Below are 26,856 nucleotides of genomic sequence, written 5' to 3' on the forward strand. Positions count from 1 at the left end.
CCCAATTCATTTTTTCCAATTAAGGGGCAATTTCGCGTGGCCAATCCACTTACCCTGCACATCTTTGGGTTGCGGGGGTGAAACCCACGCAAACACGAGGAGAATGTGCAACCTCCACACGGACAATAGCCCAGAGCCAGGATCGAACCTGGGACCGTGGCTCCATGAGGCAGCAGTGCTAACCACTGCACCACCTTGCTGCCCCTCTTTGGGTGTCATTCTTGGCTCAGCTGCTGAAGCTGCAGCCAATGTAGGACAATGGGTATGGGCCTGGTGGGTGAAGGGGACTTGGTAAACCTCCTGACTGGGATGTTGCTCTGAATACTGGAACTTCACACAAGAGGAGGGATGAAATTAAAATGATTGGACGATGAGAGGTCTTCAGGTGACTCCAGAGAAGACTCTGATTTGTTTTACAGATCCAGGTGCTGATGCCTCTCTGTGTGGAATGGCTGCCACCAGTGCCTCGGGTACAAATGCGGTGCGATACGGGACCATGAGGGAAAATGTGATAAACTTGGAGGTGGTGCTGGCAGATGGCAGGATAATGTATACAGCAGGACAGCAGCGAAGGTTTAGGTATCAAAAGCAGTTTATCCCTCAAGTACCGGTTCTTATTATGACTTTCAAAATATAATTTTACATTATATTTTATAACATTATTAAATGACATTCCTGCGGTTCATCTCTGAGAACTTTGGAACATTTTTATTTTACTTCTGTTTTTTAAAATGTGTTTTTGTTGATTTTCATATTTTTATGTCACACATTTCAGCTCATACAATAAATTGCAAGTGTCATAACCATGCAAAATATCAAGCAAAAACAACCCAAGGAGAAATTTAAATGTCAAAACAATGATAGACCAAAGCAAGAGAAAAGCAATATACACACAAACAATGATCACTATAACTGTTTGCATCTACATTTCCCACCCCGCCCCCCCCCCCATGGCTGCGGGCTCCATTTGGTCAATCTGCCTCAGTTGCACTGCCCAGTGTTGACCCTGGTATGTATTACCTAGCGTGTTGCTGCTCCCTCTGGTTTTCTGCTTGCCCTTCGGCCTGTCCCCTGTGGCTATGCCCCTTGTGACACGCAATCTTTTTTATGGGCTTTTGCCCACTCCCCCCCCCCCCCCCCTTCCTTTACGATCTGTGGCTCGTCCGAGCCCATCCCCTTCCCTCCACTCTATTGGTTGCTGGCTACGAACAGGTCTTGGAACAAGTTGGTGAGTGGCTTCCCCGTCTTGTGGAAGCCCTCTTCCGACCCTCGGATGGCAAATTTTATCTTCTCCAGTTGGAGGAATTCCGACTGGTCGGACAGCCAGTCTGCAGCTTTGGGTTCAAATGCTGATCGCCAGCCAAGCAGGATTCTTCGACGGGTGATTAGGGAGGCTAGGGCGTCAGCCCCCCTTCCCATAAAGAGTTCAGGCTGATTTGAGACACCTCTGGGCATGGCTCCACCCTCGCCCACCACAATCTTGGACATTGCCTCAAAGAAGGTCATCCAGAACCTGACAAGTCTGGGGTGTGGTTGGCTGGGCCTCCCTGGCACTGTTCACATTTGTCCTCCACCCCAGGGAAGAACCTGCTCATACGGGTTCTGGTTAGGTGCACTCTGTGCACCATCTTTAGCTGCATTAGGCTCAGCCTTGTGCATGTGGAGTTGGAGTTCGACCTGTGTAGTTTTTCGATCCAGAGTCCATTCACCCCCCCAGTTCTGTGTCCAGTTCTTCCTCCCATTTTTCCCTTGTCTCATTCAGGGGGGAGCGTCCCTTTTCCAACAGTCACCCGTATTGGTCCCCACAATCCCCCTACCCTAGGTCAGCCGCGTCCAACAGTTCCTCAACTAGTAAATGTCCTGGTGTCTGAGGGTACACTGTTGTTTCCCTACGGAGGAGGTTCTTGACCTGTATATTTCTCAGTTTGTTCCCTTTAGGTAGTTGGAATCTATCCGTGAGTTCTTCCAGGGTCGCTATTCTGTCTTCTGTATACATGTCGCTAACCGTCAGCCTGTCTCCACCTTTTGTAGGTGGCGTCCATTGTGCGGTCGCGAACCTGTAGTTGTCACGGGTGGGAGCCATTTGGGACATTTCTGTTAGGCCGAGATGTTGTCTCATTTGATACCACGTTCAGAGCGTGGCTACTACCACTGGGCTTCTTGAGTGTTTGGGCGGGGGGCATGGGAGTGCGGTCATGACTAGGGCTCGGAGGGAAGACCCTATGCAGAAACTCTCCTCCATCCTCACCCATTCTGCTCCTGGTTCTTTCACCCATCCTCTCACTCTTTCTGCTGTGGACGTCCAGTAGTAAAATTGCAGTTTGGGCCAAGCCTCCCATACATCTTCTCTTTTGTAGGACCCTTTTTTGGATCCTTCCCCCATCCCCACCCAAGCGCCATGATTAGTTTATCGGCCGTGTTGAAGAAGTCCTTTGAGATGTACATTGGGAGGGATCTGAACAGAAAGATGAATCTGGTCAGCACGGTCATTGTGATCGCTTGTACTTGGGGCAGCATGGGTGGCACAGTGTTTTGCACTGCTGCCTCACGTTGCTGAGGAACCGGGTTCGATCCTGACCCTGGGTCACTGTCCGTGTGGAGTCTGCACATTCTCCCCGAGTTTGCATGGGTCTCACTCTCACAACCCAAAGATGTGCAGGCGAAATGGATTGGCCATACTAAATTGCCTCTTAATTGGAAAAAAATAATTGGGTACTCTAAATTTATTTTTAAAAAGTGATCGTCTGCACGTTTCCTGCCATTGAGAGTGGGAGTGTGTTCCACCTCTGCAGGTCCTTTTTTACTTCCTCCACCAGACTCGTCAGGTTCCATTTGTGGATCCGTTTTCAGTCATGGGCTACTTGGATCCCCAGGTAACAGAGTTTGCTTTGGGCTTGTTTGAACGGTAGTCCCTCCAGCTCTGTCCCTCTCTTAACGGGTTCATTGGGAAGACTTCACTCTTGCTCAAGTTGCGTTTGTTTGCCAAAAAGGCTCCAAACTCCTTTAAGAGTGTCATGGTCCCTTCCAGTATTAGCTTGGGGGTCCGAGATGTCGAGGAGCAGGTCATCTGCATAGAGTGAGACTCTGCTCTCTGTCCCCCCCCTCTGGAAACCTCTCCAGCCTTTTGCCATTCTGAGGCTTGATTGCCAGGGCTAACAGCAGCAGGGACAGTGGGCATCCATCCCTGCCTTGTGCCTCTGTGCAGCTGAGTATTTAGAGCTGGTGGTGTTTGTCCGTATGCTCACCATGGGAGCACTGTACAGTAGTTTCACCCAGGAAGTGAACCCTGGTCCATGCCCAAACCGCTCCAGTACCTCTATGAGGTACTTCCTCTCGACTCTGTCGTAGGCCTTTTCTGCATCCAGGGAGATGATCACTTCTGGTGTTCTCTCCCCGGATGGAGTCATTATCACATTCAGCGGTCGCCTGACATTCATTCTTAGCTGTCTGCCCCTTGACAATACCCGCCTAGTCTTTGCGGCTACCTTCGGTACACAGCTCTCCAACCGCCTAGCCAGACCTTTTGCCAGGACTTTCGCATTTACATTGAGCAGCGAGATGGGTCTGTAGGACCCACATTCAGTTGGGTCTTTGTCCTTTTTGGGTATCAGCGATAAGAGGCTTGTGTCGGTGGCAGGATTCCCCTTACCAGCCAGTCTGTGAACATCTCCCGCAGGTGTGGGGTCCAAGTGTGGCAGATCTTTTGTAGAAGTCCGCCAGGTATCGGACCGGCCCTGGCACCTTCCCCGCTTACATGGAGTTAATACTCTCCATGTGTCCCCCAGTTCTAATGGTGCCCTGTCTTCTATCTTCTCCCAAGACTGGCATTTCCAGTCCGCTGAGGAACTGCTTCATCACCGAGTCCCCCTCGAAGGCCTCATTGACCCTTTCTGGCACGGCAACTAGCCTGCCACAGCCGCCCCTAACCTGGGTTATTTCCCTCGTGGCTGCCCGTCTTCAACCTCACATCCATGTAGTGTGGAGCGTGGTTGGAGATTACAATCGCGGAATATTCCGCTCCTACTACCGCTGGAAGCACTGCTTTCCTCACTATAAAGAGGTTGATCCAGGTGTAGACCCCGTGTACCTAGAGAAAAGGAAAACTCCGTCTCCTCTGGGTGTGTGAACCTCCATCTGTACCATGAACACGTCATGTTAGATTTGGGGTTTGATCCATCTGTCCGTGAGTCCGGTACACAATTAAAGTCATGGTCGTCCCAATGGTGAGTCAGTGTGTGTCTATGTCAGGGATGTCCTCCATGGCCCTTTTCATGAAATTTGCATCGCCTGTTGGGAGCATACACATTAACAAGGACCACTGGTGCCCCTTCCAGGACACCGCTGACCATGACCCTTAGTCCGTAACCGTCCTCGTTGTTGTGAATGCTGTTCTCTTGATGAACAGTATGGCCACCCCCCTAGCTCTCGACCCGTAGGACGAATGGCTCATTTGTCCCATCCAGCCCTTTCTTACCCGCAGTCGGTCCTTCTCTCTCAGGTGTGTCTCTTGGAGGGAGACTATGTCAGCCTTCATACTTTTCAGATGGGCGAAGACTCTGGATCTTTTTATTGGGCCATTAAGTCCCCTGACATTCGAGATGACCATTCTGGTGGGGGAATTCTGTCCCCCCACTTCTGCAGGATCAACCATACTGTGGTAGTATGCATTAGGGGTCATGTGGGACTGTGAAGCCGTGATGTCATTGGCTGACAGATCCCGGGTCCTGGTTGGCTGTTGATCTCTAGCTCCGCCCTGAAGGCGGAGCATAAGAACCAGGAATTCTCCCCGCAGCTCCAGTCTGTTGCTGAACTGCGGGGAACGAGTCACACTTAATAAAGCCTCATCGACTTCACCTCTATTCGTCTCTCGGGAGTCTTTGTGCGCTACAATTTATTAAGCGTGCTTAAAGGACTATGGAGCTCAGGATCGTCCCGGAATGCCTGAGGATCAGCCCCCACGCAGTGAACTCAGCAGCAGTTTTTAAACACTGGCAGACTTGTTTCGAAGCCTACCTCCGAACGGTTTCCGGCCGGGTCACAGAAGACCAGAAACTACAGGTCCTGCACTCGAGGGTAAGCCCGGAAATTTACCCTCTCACAGAAGACGCAGAGGATTTCCAGACGGCGTTCGCAGCACTAAAGAGCACCTATGTTCGCCCAGTGAACCAGATCTACGCACGCTACCAACTCGCAACGAGACGGCAAAGTCCCGGAGAATCGCTAGACGAATTCTACGCCACGCTGCTAATTTTGGGACGGGCCTGCAGCTGCCCGCCGGTAAACGCGATTGAACACACGGACATGTTAATTCGCGATGCGTTTGTGGCTGGTATGAACTCTCCCCAAATCCGCCAAAGACTTTTAGAAAAAGGTCGCTAGGACTCTCAGAGGCACGGGCCCTTGCAGCCTCACTAGATGTGGCCGCGTGAAACGCCCGCGCCTACGGCCCCGACCGCGCGGCAGCCCCTTGGGCTCCGTGGACACCCCCCCCCCCACAGGCTTGCGCGGTTCAGACGCCAAGCCGTCCCGGGGGAGCCCGCTGCTATTTCTGCGGCCAGGCGAAACACCCCCGGCAGCGCTGCCCGGCCCGCGCAGCGATTTGCAAGAGCTGCGGGAAAAAGGGCCATTTCGCGGCTGTGTGCCGGTCCCGGGGGGTCGCCGCTGTCCCCGGAGAAGAAGGAGTCCTGCGCGTTCCAAACGCTCCCCAACCCCCCCAGCGCCCCATGTGTGACCCGCAGGCGCTGCCATTTTGGGTCCCGGCCACCACGAGGGGAGGAGGGGCGCCGCCATCTTGGGACCCCCCAGCCCTGCGCGACGCATGGGGGCGGCCATTTTGTCCACAACGCCGCCATCTTGTGACCCCCCCAGCCATGTGCGATGCATGGGGTGGCCATTTTGTTCACCCCGCCGCCATCTTGGACGGCAACAATGGACCCCAGCATCGACAGCTCCACGGGGTTCGAGGAAGACGCTGAAGCACTACGACCACGTCTGGCCTCAATGACGCTGGACCAAGCACGGCCCCGGACGCTCCAGACGACGACAACAACGGTGCTGATCAACGGACACGAGACACCATGCCTGGTCGACTCCGGGAGCACAGAAAGCTTCATCCACTGTTTTTTGACCATCCGTCCCAGTGCGCAAAAGATTTCCCTAGCTGCAGGATCCCACTCCATACAGATCAAAGGCTTCTGCATAGTGACCCTAACGGTGCAAGGGAGGGAGTTTAAAAACTAAAGGCTGTATGTCCTTCCCCAACTCTGCGCGCCCACATTACTGGGATTAGACTTCCAGTGCAACCTGCAGAGCCTAACTTTCCAATTCGGCGGCCCAATACCCCCACTCACTATCTGCGGCCTCGCAACCCTCAAGGTTGAGCCCCCATCCTTGTTTGCAAACCTCACCCCGGATTGCAAACCCGTCGCCACTAGGAGCAGACGGTACAGCGCCCAGGACCGGACATTTATTCGGTCCGAAGTCCAGTGGCTACTGAAGGAAGGCATAATCCAGGCCAGCAATAGTCCCTGGAGAGCACAGGTGGTAGTAGTAAAGACAGGGGAGAAGCAAAGGATGGTCATAGACTATAGCCAGACCATCAACAGGTACACACAGTTAGATGCGTACCCTCTCCCCCGCATATCCAACATGGTCAATCGGATTGCCCAATATAAGGCCTTCTCCACCGTGGACCTCAAGTCCGCCTACCATCAGCTCCCCATCCGCCCAAGTGACCGCAAGTACACAGCCTTCGAGGCAGACGGGCGATTATACCACTTCCTAAGGGTCCCATTTGGCGTCACAAACGGGGTCTCGGTCTTCCAACGGGAGATGGACCGAATGGTTGATCAACACGGGTTGCAGGCCACGTTCCCGTATCTCGACAACGTAACCATCTGCGGCCACGATCAGCAGGACCACGACGCCAATCTCCAAAAATTCCTCCAGACCGCTAAAGCCTTGAACGTCACATACAACGAGGACAAGTGCGTTTTTAGCACAAACCGGCTAGCCATCTTGGGATATGTAGTGCGCAATGGGATAATAGGCCCCGACCCCGAACGTATGCGCCCCCTCATGGAATTTCCCCTCCCTCACTGCTCAAAAGCCCTAAAAAGCTGCCTGGGGTTCTTTTCATATTACGCCCAGTGGGTCCCCCAGTACGCAGACAAGGCCCGCCCCCTAATACAGACCACGACCTTCCCTCTGTCGACAGGCTTGCCAGGCCTTCAGCCGCATCAAAGCGGATATCGCAAAGGCCACGATGCGCGCCATCGACGAGTCCCTCCCCTTCCAGGTCGAGAGCGACGCCTCCGATGTAGCTCTAGCAGCCACCCTTAACCAAGCGGGCAGACCCGTGGCCTTTTTCTCCCGAACCCTCCACGCCTCAGAAATCCGCCACTCCTCAGTGGAAAAGGAAGCCCAAGCCATAGTAGAAGCTGTGCGACATTGGAGGCATTACCTGGCCGGCAGGAGATTCACTCTCCTCACTGACCAACGGTCGGTAGCTTTCATGTTCGATAATGCACAGCGGGGCAAAATTAAAAATGACAAGATCTTAAGGTGGAGGATCGAGCTCTCCACCTTCAACTATGAGATCTTGTACCGTCCCGGAAAGCTGAACGAGCCGTCCGATGCCCTATCCCGCGGCACATGTGCCAACGCACAAATTAACCGTTTCCAAACCCTCCACGAGGACCTCTGCCACCCGGGGGTCACTCGGTTCTACCATTTTATAAAGTCCCGCAACCTCCCCTACTCCGTGGAGGAGGTCCGTACAGTCACAAGGAACTGCCACATCTGCGCAGAGTGCAAACCGCATTTTTTCAGGCCGGATAGTGCGCACCTGATCAAGGCTTCCCGTCCCTTTGAACGCCTCAGTCTGGATTTCAAAGGGCCCCTCCCCTCCACCGACCGCAACACATACTTCCTGAACGTGGTGGACGAGTACTCCCGTTTCCCCTTCGCCATCCCCTGCCCTGACATGACAGCGGCCAAAGTCATTAAAGCCCTTAGCACCATATTCACACTGTTCGGTTGCCCCGCATACGTCCATAGCGACAGGGGGTCCTCCTTCATGAGTGACGAGCTGCGCCAGTTCCTGCTCAGCAAGGGTATAGCCTCGAGCAGGACAACCAGCTACAACCCCCGGGGGAACGGGCAAGTAGAGAGGGAGAACGGCACGGTCTGGAAGACCGTCCTACTGGCCCTACGGTCCAGGGATCTCCCAGTTTCACGGTGGCAGGAGGTCCTCCCGGACGCCCTCCACTCCATCCGGTCGCTACTGTGTACCACCACTAACCAAACGCCTCATGAGCGCCTCCTTGTCTTCCCCAGGAAGCCCTCCTCTGGAACGTCGCTGCCGACCTGGCTGGCGGCCCCAGGACCCATCTTGCTCCGGAAACATGTGCGGGTGCACAAGTCGGACCCGTTGGTCGAGAGGGTTCACCTCCACGCGAACCCGCAGTACGCCTACGTGGAGTACCCCGACGGCCGACAGGACACGGTCTCCCTGCGAGATCTGGCGCCCGCCGGCAACACACACACCCCCTCGACACCAATCACCCCCTCCCTGCCACCGGCGCACCCCGCGACAGCCCCCTTCCCGGGAGGATCGGTCCTCCTCCCAGGTTCGACCAGAAGTGAAGCTGAAGCAGAAACCGTAAAGCTCCCGGAGGCGACAACACTGGAACAAGCACCACCACCACCGGGGCTGAGGCGATCGACAAGGACGACCAGAACGCCCGCCCGACTCGTGGCATCAGTGTAACACTAGAATGTTGTGGACTTTAACGAGAATGTTTTTTTCCCTTTTCCCTCTTACGAATACTGTAAATAGTTCAAAACAAAAAAACCCTGTACATAGCCCAGTGTAGGGCACTGTAATGACATGCAAAAGTTTTTTCCTCCCAGGACCAGCCTTGTAAACCCCTACCACCATGCGACGCACCACCCCGCCGGGTTCATTTTTAACAAGGGGTGAATGTGGTAGTATGCATTAGGGGTCATGTGGGACTGTGAAGCCGTGATGTCATTGGCTGACAGATCCCGGGTCCTGGTTGGCTGTTGATCTCTAGCTCCGCCCTGAAGGCGGAGTATAAGAACCAGGAATTCTCCCCGCACCTCCAGTCTGTTGCTGAACTGCGGGGAACGAGTCACGCTTAATAAAGCCTCATCGACTTCACCTCTATTCGTCTCTCGGGAGTCTTTGTGCGCTACACATACTTACCTTGAGGATGCGCCCCTGCACTCTGGCGTTTCCCTTTGTTAGGGAGCCATCCAAAATGGCCACCAACTATGTGTACGCCAGAACTTTGGAGCTTGCCGGTAGGAGTCATATGAGTAGGTTGTAGCAAAGATTCATTTTTTTGACAATGAATACCTTTACCTCTTTCCTCCTCCTCACCAAAGCACAGAACATCTTGGACACGAGCTATCGGCTGCACCCCCAAACGAGGCGCTGTGTGGCTGGTAGATGCTGGGAGATCCCTCTTCGGGGATCTACCCGGCTTGCCATGCCTCGCGAAATCTTTTTTGAATCTTTTAATTGGTATTTTCAAGCATTATAAACAATTATGTACATTGCTGGTCGTGTTCATTCACTATACGAAACAGAAAGGTTTGTCTTTTCCTTCCCTTGAGTTTTCCTATATGCAGCCTGCCGCCATCTGGCTCCCCGCCCCGACCCTCCCTCTCCTCCCCCCCTTTCTCCTCTTACCTCTCACCCCGGGTTGCGCGTTACTGTGGTTCCCCTTGTCTTTCTTTTCTTTTTCCTCTCTCTTTTCCTATGTTTCCCGTATCCCAGTTGCTGACCTCAAGCAGGTTCTGGAACTGGCTGACAAACTGCCCTCATGCATTTAGTAAGCCTTCCTCCGACTCTCGGATGGCATATTTAATCTTCTCCAGGTGGAGAAATTCCAAAACGTCAGCGAGCCAGTCTGCAGCTGTGGGTGATGCTGCTGATCACCAGTCGAGCAGGATTCTTCGGTGCGCGATTATGGAAGCGAAAGCTAGGGCGTCGGCCCTCTTTCCCAGGTGTAGCTCTGGCTGCTCCAATACTCCGAAGATTGCCATGTTTGGGCATGGCTTCACCCTCCCCCCCACAACCTGGGACATTGCCTGAAGGCTGTCCAGAACCCAGTCAGTTTAAGACAAGCCCAGAACCCCTCAGACACTGTTCACATTTATCCTCCACCTCCTGGAAGAACCTGTTCATTAGGGTTCTGGTCAGGTGTGCTCTGTGCACCACTTTGAACGCCATGAGGCTGAGCCTTGCGCAGGAGGAGGTGGAATTGGCCCTGATCAGTGCTTCGCTCCAGAGTCCCCACCCCACTTTTGTCCCCAGTTCGTTCTCCCATTTTCGTCTGATCTCATCCAGTGGTGTTCGGACTCTGTCCAGTAGTCGTCCATACATTTTCCCACAGAGTCCCCCTTCTTTACTGTCTGTATTTATCAGGTCCTCTAATAGTGTGGTCTCCGGGGCCCAGGGGTACCCGACTGTCTCTTTGCGGAGAAAGTGCTTTATTTGCAGTTGTCTCATTTGCTGTCCTGTCGGCAGTTCCCATTCCTCCGTCAGTTCGCCCAGTGTCGCCAGTCTGTGCCCTATGTAAAAGTCCCTAACTGTCAGCGTGCCCCCGTCCCGTCTCCATTTCTTAAAGGTGGTATCTCGCATGACTGGGGGGAATCTGTGGTTGCTGCAGATGGGGGACATCCTAGTCAGCCCAAAGTGCTGCCTTAATTGGGCCCATGTTTTCAGTGTAGCCGCTACCATTGGGCTTGATGTGTATTTTGCCGAGGGATGGGAGTGCTTCTGTAGCCAAGGCCCGGAGAATCGCCCCCTTGCAGGATGCCTCCTCCATCCGCACCCACTCTGAATTGAGTTCGTTCACCCATCTCCTCACTCTCCACCGTTGCTGCCCAGTGGTAGTACTGCAGGTTTGGTAATGTCAGGCCACCTTTGATTTTCCTCCTTTGCAGTGTTGATTTGGGAACTCTCGGATTCTTACCCCGCCACACAAACGCCATGATTAAGCTGTCTACGTTTTGGAAGAAGTCCTTGGGGATGAAGATCGGTATAGATCTAAACAGGAAGAGGAACCTCGGCAGCATGTTCATCTTGATCGTCTGCACTCTCCCCGCCAGGGAGAATGGGGGTGCGCCCCACCTCTGTAGGTCCCTTTTAACTTCCTCCACTAGCCTGGTCAGGTTCTGCTTGTGGATCTGTGTCCACTCTCTGGCTATTTGGATCCCCAGGTATCGGAATCTGTTTGGGGCTATTTTAAACAGGAGCCCCTCCAGCTCTGCGCCTCCCCTGTTTGGGTGCACTGGAAATGCCTCATTTGTGCCCAGGTTGCGTTTGTAACCCTAGAAGGTTCCGAACTCTTTCAGGATCTGCATGATTGCCTTCAGTCCTTCCTGTGGCTTTGAGACATACAGGAGCAGGTCATCCGCATAGAGTGAGACTCTGTGCTCTCTGTCTCCTCTCTGGATGCCCTTCCAGCTTTTCACCACTGCAGGGGTTCAATTGCTAGCGCGAATAAGACAACGGGCATCCTTGCCTTATGCCTCTTTGTAGCTGGAAGTATTCAGAGCTGGTAGTGTTGGTTCGAACGCTCGCCTTGGGAGCGTTGTACAGGAGTCTCACCAAGGCACTGAATCCCGCTCCTAGCCCAAACCATTCCAGTACCTCGAGGAGGTACTTCCGTTCGACCCTGTCGAAAACCTTTTCTGCATCCAGGGAGACATTCACCTCTGGTGTTCTCTCCCCAAGGGGGGTCATTATCACATTCAGCAACCGCCTGACGTTTAGAGTAAGTTGCCTACCCTTGACAAAGCCCATTTGGTCCTCTGCGACCACCTCTGGTATGCACCTTTTGGCCAAGACTTTGTGAGTATTTTCGCATCTACATTTAGCAGCAAAATGGGTCTATATGATCCGCATTCCGTCGGGTCTTTGTCTTTTTTGTGTATGATGCACTGTCAATTACGACGAGACGAGAGTAGAGAGTAATCGAGGCTTTATTACACAGAGATGTGTGGCCTCCTACAGCTGCTGCCGAAATGGCTGCAGTTCGGAGAGCACACACATTTCTACTCCGCCTACTGGGCGGAGCCAGCAGGCAGGGATCTACCCCCGTACCTGTAGTACAGGGGCCTTACCGTAATACCCCCGTATGCAGTGCAGTATATACAATATAATACAACAGTGGTGACTACCACAGGGTATCAATGAGATTGTGGCCTGCACCAGTGTAGGGAGCAAGGCGAGTCCACGAACACCCATAGGTGTGGGGTCAGGGCTGGCCCGAATTTTTCATAGGAGTCTCTAGGAACCCACTGCGTCCTGGTGCCTTCCCAGCCTGCATGGAACTGATGCTCTCCATGGTTTCTCCCAGATCTATTGGTGCTTCCAGTCCCCCATATCTGGCGGAGTTGGTGCACTGCTTTTCTGGTGGATAGCAGGTTAAAGTAGCTTTTTCCTCTCTGCCAGCAGCTCTACGGTCGTGGCCTCGGAATACTTTCTGTCAACCTCCAAGATGGAGTCGACCAGCTGCTGCCTGGCTGCCCTCTCTTTCCTATCTCTGCATGCCTGGTAGGCTATAATCTCTCCTCTAATCACGGCCTTCAGTGCCTCCTAAAACGTGGAGGGTGAGTCCTCCCCATTTTGGTTGTTACTAACATAATCGCCTGTGGCCCACATGTTTTCTGGCAGAAGGCCTTGTCGGCCAGGAGGTCCGCGTCCAGCCTCCATGTGGGGCGCTGGGCATGGCCCATCTCCAACCTCACATCCATGTAATATGGAGTGTGGTCGGAGATGATGATCGCGGAATATTCTGTTCCGATGATTCCTGGGAGTACCGATTTCCCCACTGCAAAGAAGTCGATGCAGGTGTACACACTGTACAGCTGCGAAAAGAATGAGGACTCCTTTTCTACTGGGTGTAGGAACCTCTACGGGTCCACCGCCCCCATCTGCTCCATGAATGCTCCCAATTCCCTAGCCATACCTGGCTTTTTCTCCGTTCTGGGGTTTGATCAATCGGTCAGTGGGTCCTGTATGCAGTAAAGCTGCCCCCCATAGTCAGTCACTGTATGTCGATGTCGGGGATTTCTGCCATGGTCTTTTTTATAAATTCTGTGTCGTCACAATTGGGAGCGTGCACAATTACCAGCACCATTTGTGTCCCTTCCAGGACACCGCTGACCATGACGTATCGTCGTCCTGGTCTCAGTAAATCTCATTGTCTTGCTGTTCAGTATGGCTATTCCCCTAGCCCTCGTCTGTCCCACCCAGCCCTTCCTTACCAGCAATCTGTCCTTCTCCCTCAGGTGTGTCTCCTGTAGGAAGACTATGCCAGCCTTCACAGGTTGGGGAAAACTCTGGAACTATTCACTGGGTCGTCAAGGTCCCTTACATTCCAGGTGACTATCCTGGTGGGGGTTTCTGACACCCCCCCCCCGGTCCTGTGGGATCAACCATACTTACCTGGTGGACGCGCACCTGCACTCCCGGGTTTCCCTTTGTTAGGGGGCCGTCCAAAATGGTCGGGATCGCCGCTCTCACCATGAGGTCGGGCCCCTGCGTTCCGGGGTTTCCCTTTATCCAGGGAGCACCCAACATGGCCGCCAACTATGTGTACGCCACGTGGGTGCATCCCTGCACTCCGGGGTCTCTCTTTGCCCAGACGCCCTCCCGAGTGATTGCTTGCGGTGCCATCTTGGTTCCTTGCCCTGTTCCATGCCTGCCGAGGCCTGTGTCTGTCTTGCTGCCTAGCCATTCCTGTCTCTTTGTTCCCTTTCTGTTCTGCGCGTCTTCCCCGTCTCCATTCCCCCTTCCCCTCCCTGTCCTCCTTCTCTCTGTCCCCCCCGCCCTGTGTACTCCCCCCCCCCCCCCCCCTTCTGCCCTGCACCCCCACCCCCTTGGCCAGACACTCCGTTTCCCCTGAGAGGTGCGCCACTGCCTCCCTTGCTGCCTGTCTTCCCGTGCTAGCCTTCCTCGTTAGTACGGTGGCTCCCCTCCCAGTGCTGATCTAGGCCCCATTCTGCCTCCCCGTCTCTATCCCCTACCTTGCCCCCTTACCTGCTTCCCCTATTCTCACTCCCTTCTCCCTGTTTCCCAACTCAAACTGAAAATAAAGGCGAAAACAAGGCAGCATGGTCCCGCGCAAAAACATAGTCCACATTACAGTCCTTGTTTTCGGTCCGTCCTCCACTTTTGTTCCCTTTCTTCTGTTTTTTCCTCCCCCTGCTGCCTTCACCGCTGCCGCGTCCGTTCTCCCTCCATGTTGTTCGTTTTTACGAACTCGCAGCCTCCGCCGGGTGTCGAAGTAATGTTCCTTCCCCTGGTATGTTACCCAGAGTCTGGCGGGAACAGCATGTCAAATCTCACCCTTTTTTGTAGAGCGCCGATTTCGCTCTGTTAAATTCGGCCCCCTTTTTTGCCAGGTCCGCCCCAATGTCTTGATAGACCTTGATTCTGTGCCCTTCCCACGAGCCCAACTTTGTCTGTCAGGCCCACCTCAGGATCTTTTCCTGGTCCTGGTATCGGTGCAACTTTGCAATTATCGCTCTCAGCTGCTCCCCAGTTTTGTGTTTAGGCCAGAGCCCAGTGTGCTCTGTCACGTTCTGGGGGGTTTGGAAAGCTTTCCCTCCCAACTAAGTTGCCCAGCATTTGGGCGATGTAGCTGGGTCCCTTCCCTCAATCCCCACTGGCAGACCCACAATGCGGACATTTTGCCGCGTGGACCTGTTCTCCTGTTCCTCGACCTTCCCCTTTAAGTTCCCCTGGGCCGATACCAACCTCTTCACCTCGGCCTCCAGAGCCACAATCTTGTCGCTCTGGTCCGTTGACGCGTTCTCCAGGTCCAGGATCGTCTTCTCCTGGGCCTCCACCTTCCGTCCCAGGTCCTCTATCGTGCGCTTCCGACACCACCACCTGGAACTCCATTTTGATTGCTTCCTTCATAGCGGTCAGTTCCTTTTTTTAAACGCTCCTCCATCCATCCCTCTGTATAAGGGGGGGATGTTGTTGTCTGCTCCTGCTCTGCCGTTCGGGTCGCCGATCTTCCCCTCTCTTGGTTCGCCTGGGCCTCTGCCCTGCCTTATGGGGCTGCTGGTCTCTCTGCCCGTTGCTCCTGAACCTTTCCTCCACTTCTGCCTTCTCGTCGTCTCTTTGAGCTGCTGTTTGCCTGCACCTTCCCTCTCCCTCGTCGCTGTTCGTGCCTTTTATGCCTGGGGGAGTTTTAGGTGGCTTTTTGGGGCAAAAACTCAAAGGAATTCGCTATGTTGGTCCGCTGATGTGCATCCGCTCAGCACATCGCCGCCACCAGAGCATGCCTCGCAAAATCTAATGGGATTTTGTGAGATGTCGCGGTCGGAATCCTGTGCCAGGCTGGCAGTTCCCCCTGGATGCGAGCCTGACACTACCAAGGTGCCCAGGTGGCACTGCCAACTGGCTGGTCATTGCCAGATCGGCAGTGCCAAGGTGCCAGGCTGGCATTTTCTCGTGCTGGGGATTGCACCCGAGGGTGCCCTGCCCATGTGAGATGGGATGCAAGGGAGCTGAGGACCCCATCATAGTTGAGTTGGGGCTTTAGGGGGATCCGGTGGTCATGTTGTGGAGTCAAGAGATCAGGGCGCCATTTAAAACTGGGGTCCCAATCTCCTCCTGCACTGATGAGTGCCAGCGAGCGGAGCTCCTCAGTGCAGGAAATGGGATGGCACACGGTAGCACAGTGATTAGCATAGTTGCTTCACAGCTCCAGGGTACCAGGTTCGATTCCCAGCTTGGGTCACTGTCTGTGCAGTGTCTGCAAATTCTTCCTGTGTCTGCGTGGGTTTCCTCCGGGTGCTCCCATTTTCTCCCACAGTCCAAAGATGTGCAGGTTAGGTTGGGTTACGGGGATAGGGTGGAGGTGTGGGCTTGGGTCGGGTGCTCTTGCCAAGGGCCGGTGCAGACACGATGGGCCGAATGGCCTCCTGTACTGTCCATTCTATTATAAGTGCGGCCTCAGTCGGGCATTCCCCGTTGGACATTAGATAGCGTGGTATTTCTCGGCGCTGTGAGCGCAGGGAACCACCCCGTTAAGCGTGCTCGACACGGGACTCTTGCAATTCGGTTAGATTGGGCCCCTTGTTTCAAAGTATCACTTGGACATCAACCGTGGCTAAGTTGGTGGTTCACGCTCCATTCCAGAGACCTGAGCACGTGCTGTAGGTCAACACGCCAGTGCAGTACTGAGGGAGTGCTGCACTATCTTTTGCGTGCGGCACTAAACCAAGGCCCCATCTACTCACTCGGGTGAACATAAAACATCCCAATCTTGGCCGATACTTATCCCACAAACAGTAACTAAAATCAGTTCACCCCATCAGTTATTTCATTCCAGTTAGTCTGGCTTTGCTCTACCATCCTGTCTCCTACATTGCACTCTTGCTGCACTTTAAAAGCACCTCATTGGCTGTGAAGTGGTTTGGGATCCGCTGAAAGTTGCTTTATAAATTCAGGTGTTTACTTGTTTTGCTTCAATCAGTGACTGATCTCAGAGTGTAACAAACTCATGTAAATGAAGCAAATGAGTCGTCACAGTGAGTACCCGCTCGACTCAAAGCCTTTACTTTCCCAGTGCGGGTACAGTGTTCAGTCTGTCAACATGTTTGGCCAGCGCGGAGAAACGTGACATTGAGTTAATGAAGGATAAAACATGATAATACTCTCTGCTACAGGAAGACGTCTGCTGGTTACAACCTGACCAATCTCTTCGTTGGCTCTGAAGGAACTCTGGGAATAATCACCAAGACCACGCTGCGTCTCTATGGAATCCCAGAAGCTGTGGTGTCTGCAGTCTGCTCATTCCCAACAGTACAAGCAGCTGTGGATTGCACTGTGCAAATATTACAGTGTGGCATCCCCATAGCAAGGATAGGTAAGCTCAGCATTTAAAATATAATGTTCTACCTAAAGTACTAATAAAAAGAGTGAGAAACAGAAGATGCGAATGAGTGAGATTTCAGTCATTTTCAAATTGCAAAATAAGTAGGATGGATAAATGCACCAATGAGTTACCATGAGCGGAATTCTCTGGTCGCCGACGCCAAAATCGCATTCGGCTATCGGCTCGAGAATCCTCGCTTGCGCTGAAATCAGGGGTGGCGCCGCTTTTGCGATGCTCTGCCCCCTCGAAAACAAGCATGCCGTATGGACGGCCTCAGGACGTCACATGAGGCCCTCCCCGATGCTCCGCCCCCGATAGGCCGAATTCCCAATGGCGTGGGTCATTCATGCTATTTTTTTTCGTGAACCCGGCGTGGCGGCTGCGGATTGACCCCAGCGCCGCCACAGTCGGGGGGGGGGGAAGCCGTTCCGCGGGCTGGGGGTCTTTGGCGGGGGCTGGGGGTACTTGTGGCGGGTGGTCCGGGGGTGGTGAGAGGGGTTACTGGGGGACAGTATGTGGCAGGCTGCCGCCGTGCGCATGCGCGACCACGACTCGGAAATTCTCTGGCCGTATCTGCAGGTAAAGCTGGGGGCTTTATGCAGCATGCCTGCTAGCCCCCCACCAGATGGAGGATCGGTGCAGCTTTTACAACATTTCTTCTGGCGTAAAATCCACTGTTCCCACGCCGGCATCAGCACTTAGTCTTCAAATCGGAGAATCCAACCCTTTATCTTTCATCCTGGAGTGGTTTGACCCATCCATGGTCTGTATGCGGTGCGGCACGACCTTTACATGAGCATAATGCGGTTTATACACTTGTACAGGCGACGTATGACTTGTTTACGGGTAAGGGATGACTTATACGCAGATGTGTTGTGGCTTGTATGTGGGTGTGATTCGATTTTTACACGGGTGAGATATAACTTGTGCATGGGTGCACTATAACCTGTATGTGGGGGCAGGATGGGTGGTGATCTCAGGAGCCTCTACAATGCACAATTTTAATGGTCCACCTGACAAAGAGTTGGATTTTGAGTTGGATGGAGCTACATGTCTCTTGCTTTTCAATCCAAGACGTTAGTTACCGATGTAAAATGGAATTTACAATCAATGTGATAGGGGGGCAGTGGCATAGTGGTATTGTCACTGGACGAGCAAACCAGAGCCCAAAGGTAACGCTCTGGGAAGCCAGGTTCAAATCCTACCACAGCAGATGGTGAAATCTGAATTAATAAAAGTCTGGAATTGAAGTCTAATGATGACCATGAAACCACTATTGATTATCGTAAAAACCCATCCGGTTCATTGATGTCCTTTAAGGAAGGAAATCTGCTGTTCTCACCTAGTCTGGCTTATATGTGATACCAGAACCACGGCAATGTGGTTAATTCTTAAAATGCCCACTCAGTTCAAGGGACAAACAATAAATTGTTTGGCCCAGCCAATGATGCCCACATCCCATGAACAAATGAAAAAACAATTCTCCATCCACTCTCACTTTGGTGATGTACCACCTCAATTTTTTTAAATAAGACGGCAGGCAATTGAGGCGTCTTCATTTCTATTCGCCACACTGGTTCAAATTGGGCCCTTCATTAAATTGAGAACTAACCCTGTGGGCACGATCTTCCCAAAAGGGAATAATGTTCCCGAGCGAGCGCATTTATCTGTGTCTTTACCGGCACTCGCAGTGCCGAGAACACATGGCTATTTAAGGCGACTCGCTTTGAATGAGGGGCCTAAACGGGGAACGCGCGGCGGACGCCGCACATAGCCCTGTTTTTTACAATGGGGATCTCCGCTCGCTGGAACTCCCCATTGTAACGAGAGATCGGGGCGCCATTTTTGAATGACATCCTGATCTCCGAGGCCCAGAAATAAAACCCTCGACGACTTCCGGTGGCAGCCATGGAATGAGTGGTCACACATTTGGTGGCTCCCATTCATGGTGCATGGTGGTATTGTTGGACCTTTTCCCCGGTTATCGGTGGATGTATTGAGCAAAAAAGGTGCAGGAGGGGAAAGAGAGGGTGTCCCACTGGTGGATGGATTCGTAGACCAGCCATGGTCTTTAAAGAAAGAAGCAGTTGGAGTGAGTAGCTGTACCTGCGACAGGGGAAGATGGCGGAGAGTCGGGGATCAACCCTACCATCTCAATGGTCGACGGCTTCTTCAATGAGAAGTTCACCCAGCAGAGGAAGGAGAATCTGGAAGACCTGGCGAAGGTGGTGGATCCGATTAAGGCAGGGATCGACCACCTGGAAACGAGGTTGGAGGCCCAGAGCCAGGCGATGCAGAAGGTGGAGGAGATGGTGGGGGAGTGCAAGGAGCAGCTTATCTCGATGGCGGCCGAGTTGGGGGTGATGCCGGATACTCAGAGGCAGCAGCAAGAGAAGGTGGAGGACTTGGAGAACCGGTCCCGGAGACAGAACCTGACGATCCCAGGGCTGCTAGAGGGCAACGAGGGAGTGGGTGCCGGCTCGGATGTTCGAGAAGTTGCTTGGGAGAGGGGGATCTTTGAACGACCCTAGAGGTGGACCGGGCACACAGGGCGTTGATGAGGAAGCTGCAGAGGGACGAGCCGCCGAGGGCGATGGTGGTGCTGCTGCACCGGTTCCTGGATAAGGAGCGGATCCTGAGGTGGGCCAGGCAGACGAGGCGATGTACCTGGGAGGGTAACGAGCTGCGAGTGTACCAGACCTGGTTGCAGAGCCGGCCAAGAGGAGAGTGGGTTTCGGAATGCTGTACCCGGCACACCTATAGGTGTTTCGTGGTGGGGGGACAGAGTGGGGCTTTTGAAATGTGGTAAGGGGAGGGTCGATGGCGGTGGACATCCGAGGGCAGGCCTGAGGAGATGCGGGACGCGGGCTGGAGGCTGGCCCAGGAGGGGATATGGTTGATCGGCCTGGGGGGCAAAGGGGGGCTGGTGGGGGGGGCGACCAGGCTGATCACATGGAATGGGAGTGCGTTGAATGGGCCGGTTAAGAGGGCTCGCTCAGTGGGAGGAAGAGTTGCAGTCACACATCTGTATAAAGGCGGACGTGGCTTTTTTACATGAAATACACTTGATGATTGGGGATCATACTTGGCTTCGGAAATTTAATAATAATCTTTATTGTCTCAAGTAGGCTTACATTAACACTGCAATGAAGTTACTGTGAAAAACCTCTAGTCGCCACATTCCGGTGCCTGTTCGGGTACACAGAGGGAGAATTCAGAATGTCCAAATTACCTAACAGCACATCTTTCGGGACTTGCGGGAGGAAACTGGAGCTCCCGGAGGAAACCCACGAAGACACAGGGAGAACATGCAGACTCCGCACAGACAGTGATCCAAGCCGGAAATCGAACCTGGGACCTTGGCATTTTGAAGCAACAATGCTAACCACTGCTACCATGCTGAACGGGTGGGTAGGACAGGTATTTCATTCTGTATTAGACTCAAAGATGAGGGGGGTAGCAATATTGATTAATAAACGGGTAACTTTTGAAGTAGGGAATATAGTCGGAGACTCTGGGGGGAGGTATGTTATGATGGTGGGAAATTGGAAGGGCTGTCCATGGTATTGGTGAATATATATGCTCCGAACTGGGACGATGTGGAGTTCATGAGGCGTGTGCTGGGGAAGATCCCAGACCTGGACTCTCATCAGTTGATAATGGAAGGGGACTTTAATACGGTTCTGGATCCAAGGGTGGATCAGTCGAGTCCGAGGTCAGGGAGAATGTCGACGGTAGCGAAGGAGCTGAGGGGGTTTATGGAACACATGGTAGGGAGAGGGATCCTTTGAGGTTTGATAGGCCGAGGGCGATAGGGCGAGGGATTTTCGGTTTCTCCCATGTGCACAGGGTGTACTCCCGAATCGATTCTTTCTTGATGGATAGGACGTTGTTGGCGGGGTGGTTGGTTCAAAGTATTTGGCATTTGTAGTGTCGGACCATGTGCCGCACTGGGTGGACTTGCGGGTAAACAGGGTGTGGTAGTCTGTGTAGAGGTATTACGGTACCTGGTAATGCTGGAACACCATTGGTAGATATTGTATGCTTCCTATTGGTCAAGCTGTATGGTAGCTCCGCCCTGCTAGGCGGGGTATAAGAGCCTGTGCTGCCCCAGCAGCCTTCATTCTGTACCTGAGCTGCTGGGGGAAACATCTAGCTTATTAAAGCCTTCAGTTGGACTACAACCTCGCTTTAGTGGTCATTGATCGTGCATCAATTTAATAAGCCAGATTTAAAAGGATGGAGCTCCGAATCAAGCCGGTGTGTCTGCAACTCAGCCCCCACGCGGCGAACTCAGCAGCAATCTTCAAGCACTGGCTGGCGTGTTTTAAAGGATATCTCGGAACGGCTGAAAACACACCCACAGGAGAGCAGAAAATGCAAGTCCTGCACTCGAGGGAGAGCCTGGAAATTTACACCCTCATCGAGGACGTGGAAGACTTCAATGCGGCAATAGAGCTGCTAAAAGGACATTATATACACCCAGTAAACCAGGTCTACACCCAACATCTGCTAGCAACGAGGCAACAAATCCCTGGGGAATCGCTAGAAGCATTCTACCGTGCGCTCCTGGTGTTGGGGAGAAACTGCAGCTGCCCGCATGTTTTGGCGAGCGACCACACAGAACTCTAGATCCGGGACGCTTTCGTGGCAGGTATGCTGTCCTCCTAGATCCGCCAGCGATTGCTGGAAAAAGACACCCTGGGCCTCAAGGAGGCACGGGCCCTTGCCGGCTCTCTGGACGTGGCCTCCAGAAATGCCCGCGCTTACGTTCCCGACCGCGCGGCAGCCCCCTGGGCAGCGTGGAACCCCTCCGCAGCCGACCCCGAGACATCCCCCATCCCCCCACAAGCCTGTGCTGCAAGGCGGCCTGGCAACCCCTGGGGGGCCCCGCTGCTACTTTTGCGGGCAGGCCAAGCACCCCCGCCAGCACTGCCCGGCCCGCGCATCCACCTGCAAGGGATGTGGTAAAAAGGGCCGTTTCCTGGTGGTATGCCAGGCCCGTGCGGTTGCCGTGGTCTCCGGTGGTGAATGCGGACCGCCACCACAAACCTAACCACGGTCCCCGTGCGGCCAGCGGGCGCCGCCATCCTCCTACTCCAGGGCCTCGTGCGGCTCCCGGGCGCCGCCATCTTGTCCCACGGACGCCACGTTAGATGGATGGGCACCGCCATTTTGTGCCCCTCCAGTCATGTGCGACCAATGGGAGCCCCCATCTTGGATGGACCCCCAGGACCCCAGCTCGGCTGACCACACACCGCCCGAAGAGAACACTCAACTGCTGCGATTTGCCTCGGTGACTCTGGATCAGTCCCGGCCTCGAACACTCTCAACTACTACAACGACTGTACTTATCAACGGGCACGAGACGTCCTGCTTAATCGACTCTGGGAACACGGAGAGCTTCATACACCCCGACACGGTAAGGCGCTGTTCCCTCCTCGTCCACCCCGTTAATCAAAAAATTTTCCTGGGCTCCGGTTCCCACTCAGTAGAGATAAAGGTGTTTTGTGTAGCAAACTTCACAGTCCAGGGAAGGGAGTTTAAAAATTACATCTTTCCCCACCTCTGCGCGGCTACACTCCTAGGTTCAGACTTCCAGTGTAATCTCCAAAGTCTAACTTTCAAATTCGGCGGCCCTATACCCCCCTCACTGTCTGCAACCTCGCAACCCTCAAGGTCGATCCGCCTTCCCTCTTTGCGAACCTCACCCCGGATTGCAAACCCGTCGCCAGGAGCAGACGCTACAGTGCCCAGGACCGGGGGCGCAATTCTCCGACCCCCCCCCCCACCCCCCCCCGGCCAGGTCGGAGAATCGCCGGGGGCTGGCGTGAATCTCGCCCCCGCCGTGTCCTGAATTCTCCGCTACCAGAGAATCGGCGGGGGTGGGAATCGCGCCGCACCGGTTGGCGGGCTCCCCCCGGCGATTCTCCGGCCCGCGATGGGCCGAAGTCCTGCCGCTGTCAACCCTGCCAGCCGGCGTGGATTGAACCACCTACCTTACCAGCGGGAGCAGACGGCGCGGGCGGGGTCCGGGGGGGGGGGGGGGGGCGATCTGGCCCCGGGGGGTACCCCCACGGTGGCCTGGCCCGCGATCAGGGCCCACCAATCGGCGGGCGGGCCTGTGCCGTGTGGGCACTCTTTTTCTTCCGCCTTCGCCATGGTCTTCACTATGGCGGAGGTGAAAGAGACCCCCTCCACTGCACATGCGCGGGGATGCCGTGAGCGGTCGCTGACGCTCTCGCGCATGCGTCGCCCGGCGAAGCCCTTTCGGTGCCGGCTGGCATGGCGCCAAAGGCCTTTCTCGCCAGCCGGCGGGGCGGAAATCACTCCGGTGTGGGCCTAGCCCCTCAAGGTGAGGGCTTGGCCCAACGCCGGAGTGGTTCCCGCCACTCCATTACGCCGGATTCCCCCGCCCTGCCGGGTAGGGAAGAATCCCGGCCCGGATCTTTATTAGGTCAGAGGTCCAAAGGCTACTGAGGGAAGGAGTCATTGAAGCTAGCAACAGTCCCTGGAGAGCTCAAGTAGTGGTGTTAAAGATCGGGGAGAAGCATAGGATCGTCACGACTGCAGTCAGACCATCAACAGGTTTACGCAGCTGGACGCGCACCCTCTCCCCCACATACCTGACCTGGTAAACAGGATCGCGCATTACAAGGTCTTCTCCACGGTGGATCTTAAGTCCGCCTACCACCAGCTCCCCATCCGCACTAGTGACCGCAAATACACTGCTTTCGAGGCAGATGGGCGGCTCTATCACTTCTTCATGGTTCCATTCGGTGTCACCAACGGGGTCTCGGTCTTCCAGCGCGAGATGGACCGAATGGTTGACCGGTACAGTTTATGGGCAACATTCCCGTATCTCGATAATGTCACCATCTGCGGCCACGACCAGCAGGACCACGACACCAACCTCCGAAAATTGCTCCAGACCGCAAAGATCCTTAACCTTACATACAACAAGGATAAATGCGTGTTTAGCACCGACCGCCTAGCCATCCTCGGCTACGTAGTGCAAAATGGAGTTAAAGGCCCCGACCCTGAGCGCATGCGCCCCCTTATGGAGTTCCCACTCCCTCACTGCTCCAAGGCCCTGAAGTGCTGCCTAGGGTTTTTCAGTTACTACGCCCAGTGGGTCCCCAACTATGCGGACAAGGCCCGTCCCCTGATCCAATCCACAGCTTTTCCCCTGTTGATCTAGGTTAATCCCAGAGCTGAAGGGGTTGGATTACGAGGAGAGGTTGAGTAGTCTGGGACTGTACTCGTTGGAATTTAGAAGGATGAGGGGGGATCTTATAGAAACATATAAGATTATGAAGGGAATAGATAGGATAGATGCGGGCAGGTTGTTTCCACTGGCGGGTGAAAGCAGAACTAGGGGGCATAGCCTCAAAATAAGGGGAAGTAGATTTAGGACTGAGTTTAGGAGGAACTTCTTCACCCAAAGGGTTGTGAATCTATGGAATTCCTTGCCCAGTGAAGCAGTAGAGGCTCCTTCATTAAATGTTTTTAAGATAAAGATAGATAGTTTTTTGAAGAATAAAGGGATTAAGGGTTATGGTGTTCGGGCCGGAAAGTGGAGCTGAGTCCACAAAAGATCAGCCATGATCTCATTGAATGGTGGAGCAGGCTCGAGGGGCCAGATGGCCTACTCCTGCTCCTAGTTCTTATGTTCTTATGATAGAGGCCCGCCAGGCCTGCAGCCGCATCAAAACGGACATTGCAAAGTCCATGATGCACGCCACCGACGAGTCCTTCCCTTTCCAAGTCGAGAGCGACGCGTCTGACGTAGCTCTGGCGGCCACCCTCAACCAAGCGGGCAGGCCCGTGGCCTTCTTCCCATGTACCCTCCATGACTCCGAAATCCGCCACTCCTCAGTCGTAAAGGAGGCCCAGACCATAGTAGAAGCTGTGCGACATTGGAGGCATTACCTGGCCGGCAGGAGATTCACTCTCCTCACTGACCAATGGTCGGTTGCTTTCATGTTCGATAATGCACAGCGGGGCAAGATAAAAAACGATAAGATCTTGCGGTGGAGGATCGAACTCTCCACCTACAACTACGAGATTTTGTATCGTCCCGGGAAGCTAAACGAGCCTCCTGATGCCCTGTCCCCGCGGCACATGTGCCACCGCACAAGTGGACCGCCTCTGAGCCCTCCACGAGGACCGCTGCCACCGGGGGGTCACTCGCTTTTTCCACTTTATCAAGACCCGCAACCTGCCCTACTCCATTGAGGAGGTCAGGACAGCCACCAGGGACTGCCAAATCTGCGCGGAGTGCAAACCGCACTTCTACCGGCCAGAGAAAGCGCACCTGATAAAGGCTTCCCATCCCTTTCAACGCCTCAGCATGTACTTCAAAGGCCCCATCCCCTCCACCGACCGCAACACGTACTTCCTGAACGTGATTGACGAGTACTCCCGGTTCCCATTCGCCATCCCCTGCCCCGACATGATCGCAACCACCGTCATCAAGGCCCTCCATAGCATCTTTGCACTGTTCGGGTTCCCTGCTTACATACATAGTGATAGGGGGTCCTCCTTTATGAGCGACGAACTGCGTCAATTCCTGCTCAGCAAGGCCATCGCCTCGAGCAGGACGACCAGTTACAACCCCCGGGGTAACGGACAGGTAGAGAGGGAGAACGGAACGGTCTGGAAGACCGTCCTACTGGCCCTACGGTCCAGGAATCTCCCGGTCTCCCGCTGGCAGGAAGTCCTCCCGGATGCCCTCCACCCCATCCGGTCACTGCTTTGTACCACAACCAACCAGACACCTCACAAACGTCTCCTTGTGTTCCCCAGGAAGTCCTCCTCTGGGACCTTGCTCCCGACCTGGCTGGAAGCTCTCGGACCCATCCTGCTCCAAAAACACGTGCGGGCGTACAAGTCGGACCCGTTGGTCGAGAGGGTCCATCTTCTCCATGCTAACCCCCAGTATGCCTACGTGGCGTACCCCGACGGCCGACAAGATACGGTCTCCCTATGAGACCTGGCGCCCGCCGGAGCCCCACGCACACACCAGCCACCAGTCCCACCCTCCCCTCCACCAGGGCACCTTACAGGAGGATCGGTCCTTCAGCCGGCCCCGTCTAGGCCCCCCCACCCACCCACCGACGCACCCCGCAGGCGCTCCCTTCCCAGGTCAACCGTTTTCCTCACCAGCGCCATCTAGGGGTGTCGAAGCTGCCACAGAGATCCCGGAGTCACAGACGCCCGAGCCTACACCGGAGTCACCACCGAAGCTCCGACGATCACAGAAGACGACCAGGGCCCCCGATCGACTGATTGCTTCATTTTAAATTGTAAATTTAAATCATAAATTGTAAATAGTTAATAGAATTGTAAATAGTTACAAAACGCTGTACGGAGGTATTACGGTACCTCCATAACTGATTCTACCACGTTTCCATGTTTGTAGTATCAGGCCACCACCCCCGCCGGACTCTTTTTTAACAGGGGGTGAATGTGGTAGTCTGTGTAGAGGTATTACGGTACCTGGTAATGCTGGAACACCATTGGTAGACATTGTATGCTTCCTATTGGTCAAGCTGTATGGTAGCTCCGTCCTGCTAGGCGGGGTACAAGAGCCCGTGCCGCCCCAGCAGCCTTCATTCTGTACCTGAGCTGCTGGGGGAAACATCTAGCTTATTAAAGCCTTCAGTTGGACTACAACCTCGCTTTAGTGGTCATTGATCGTGCATCACAGGGGAGGGAGTCAGCACCCGCAGTGGAGGTTGGATGTGGGGCTTTTGCCGGATGAGGAGGTTTGTGAGCGGGTGAGGGCGGCCATTCGGGGATATGTGGAGCTGAACGACACGGAACACATTTCAGCGGCCACGTTGTGGGAGGCATTGAAGGCAGTGGTATGGGGAGAGTTTAGTTCGATACGGGCGCACAGGGAGAAAGCGGAGCGGGC

At 54.3% G+C, this 26,856-nt stretch overlaps 1 protein-coding gene across 2 annotated transcripts in view; it reads left to right on the forward strand.

The window, feature by feature from the left end:
* LOC140430760 (probable D-lactate dehydrogenase, mitochondrial) overlaps positions 1 to 26,856 on the forward strand; it is a 90,549-nt gene that overhangs the window by 26,694 nt on the left and 36,999 nt on the right. For both annotated transcript variants that reach the window (XM_072518439.1, XM_072518440.1), the window contains exons 5-6: positions 420 to 579; positions 16,726 to 16,925. In XM_072518439.1, the coding sequence (XP_072374540.1) occupies positions 420 to 579; positions 16,726 to 16,925 (360 nt within the window). The remainder of the gene's footprint in view (positions 1 to 419; positions 580 to 16,725; positions 16,926 to 26,856) is intronic.

The sequence above is a fragment of the Scyliorhinus torazame genome, chromosome 10 (genome assembly GCF_047496885.1).
Source record: "Scyliorhinus torazame isolate Kashiwa2021f chromosome 10, sScyTor2.1, whole genome shotgun sequence".
NCBI classification, from domain to species: Eukaryota; Metazoa; Chordata; class Chondrichthyes; order Carcharhiniformes; family Scyliorhinidae; genus Scyliorhinus; species Scyliorhinus torazame.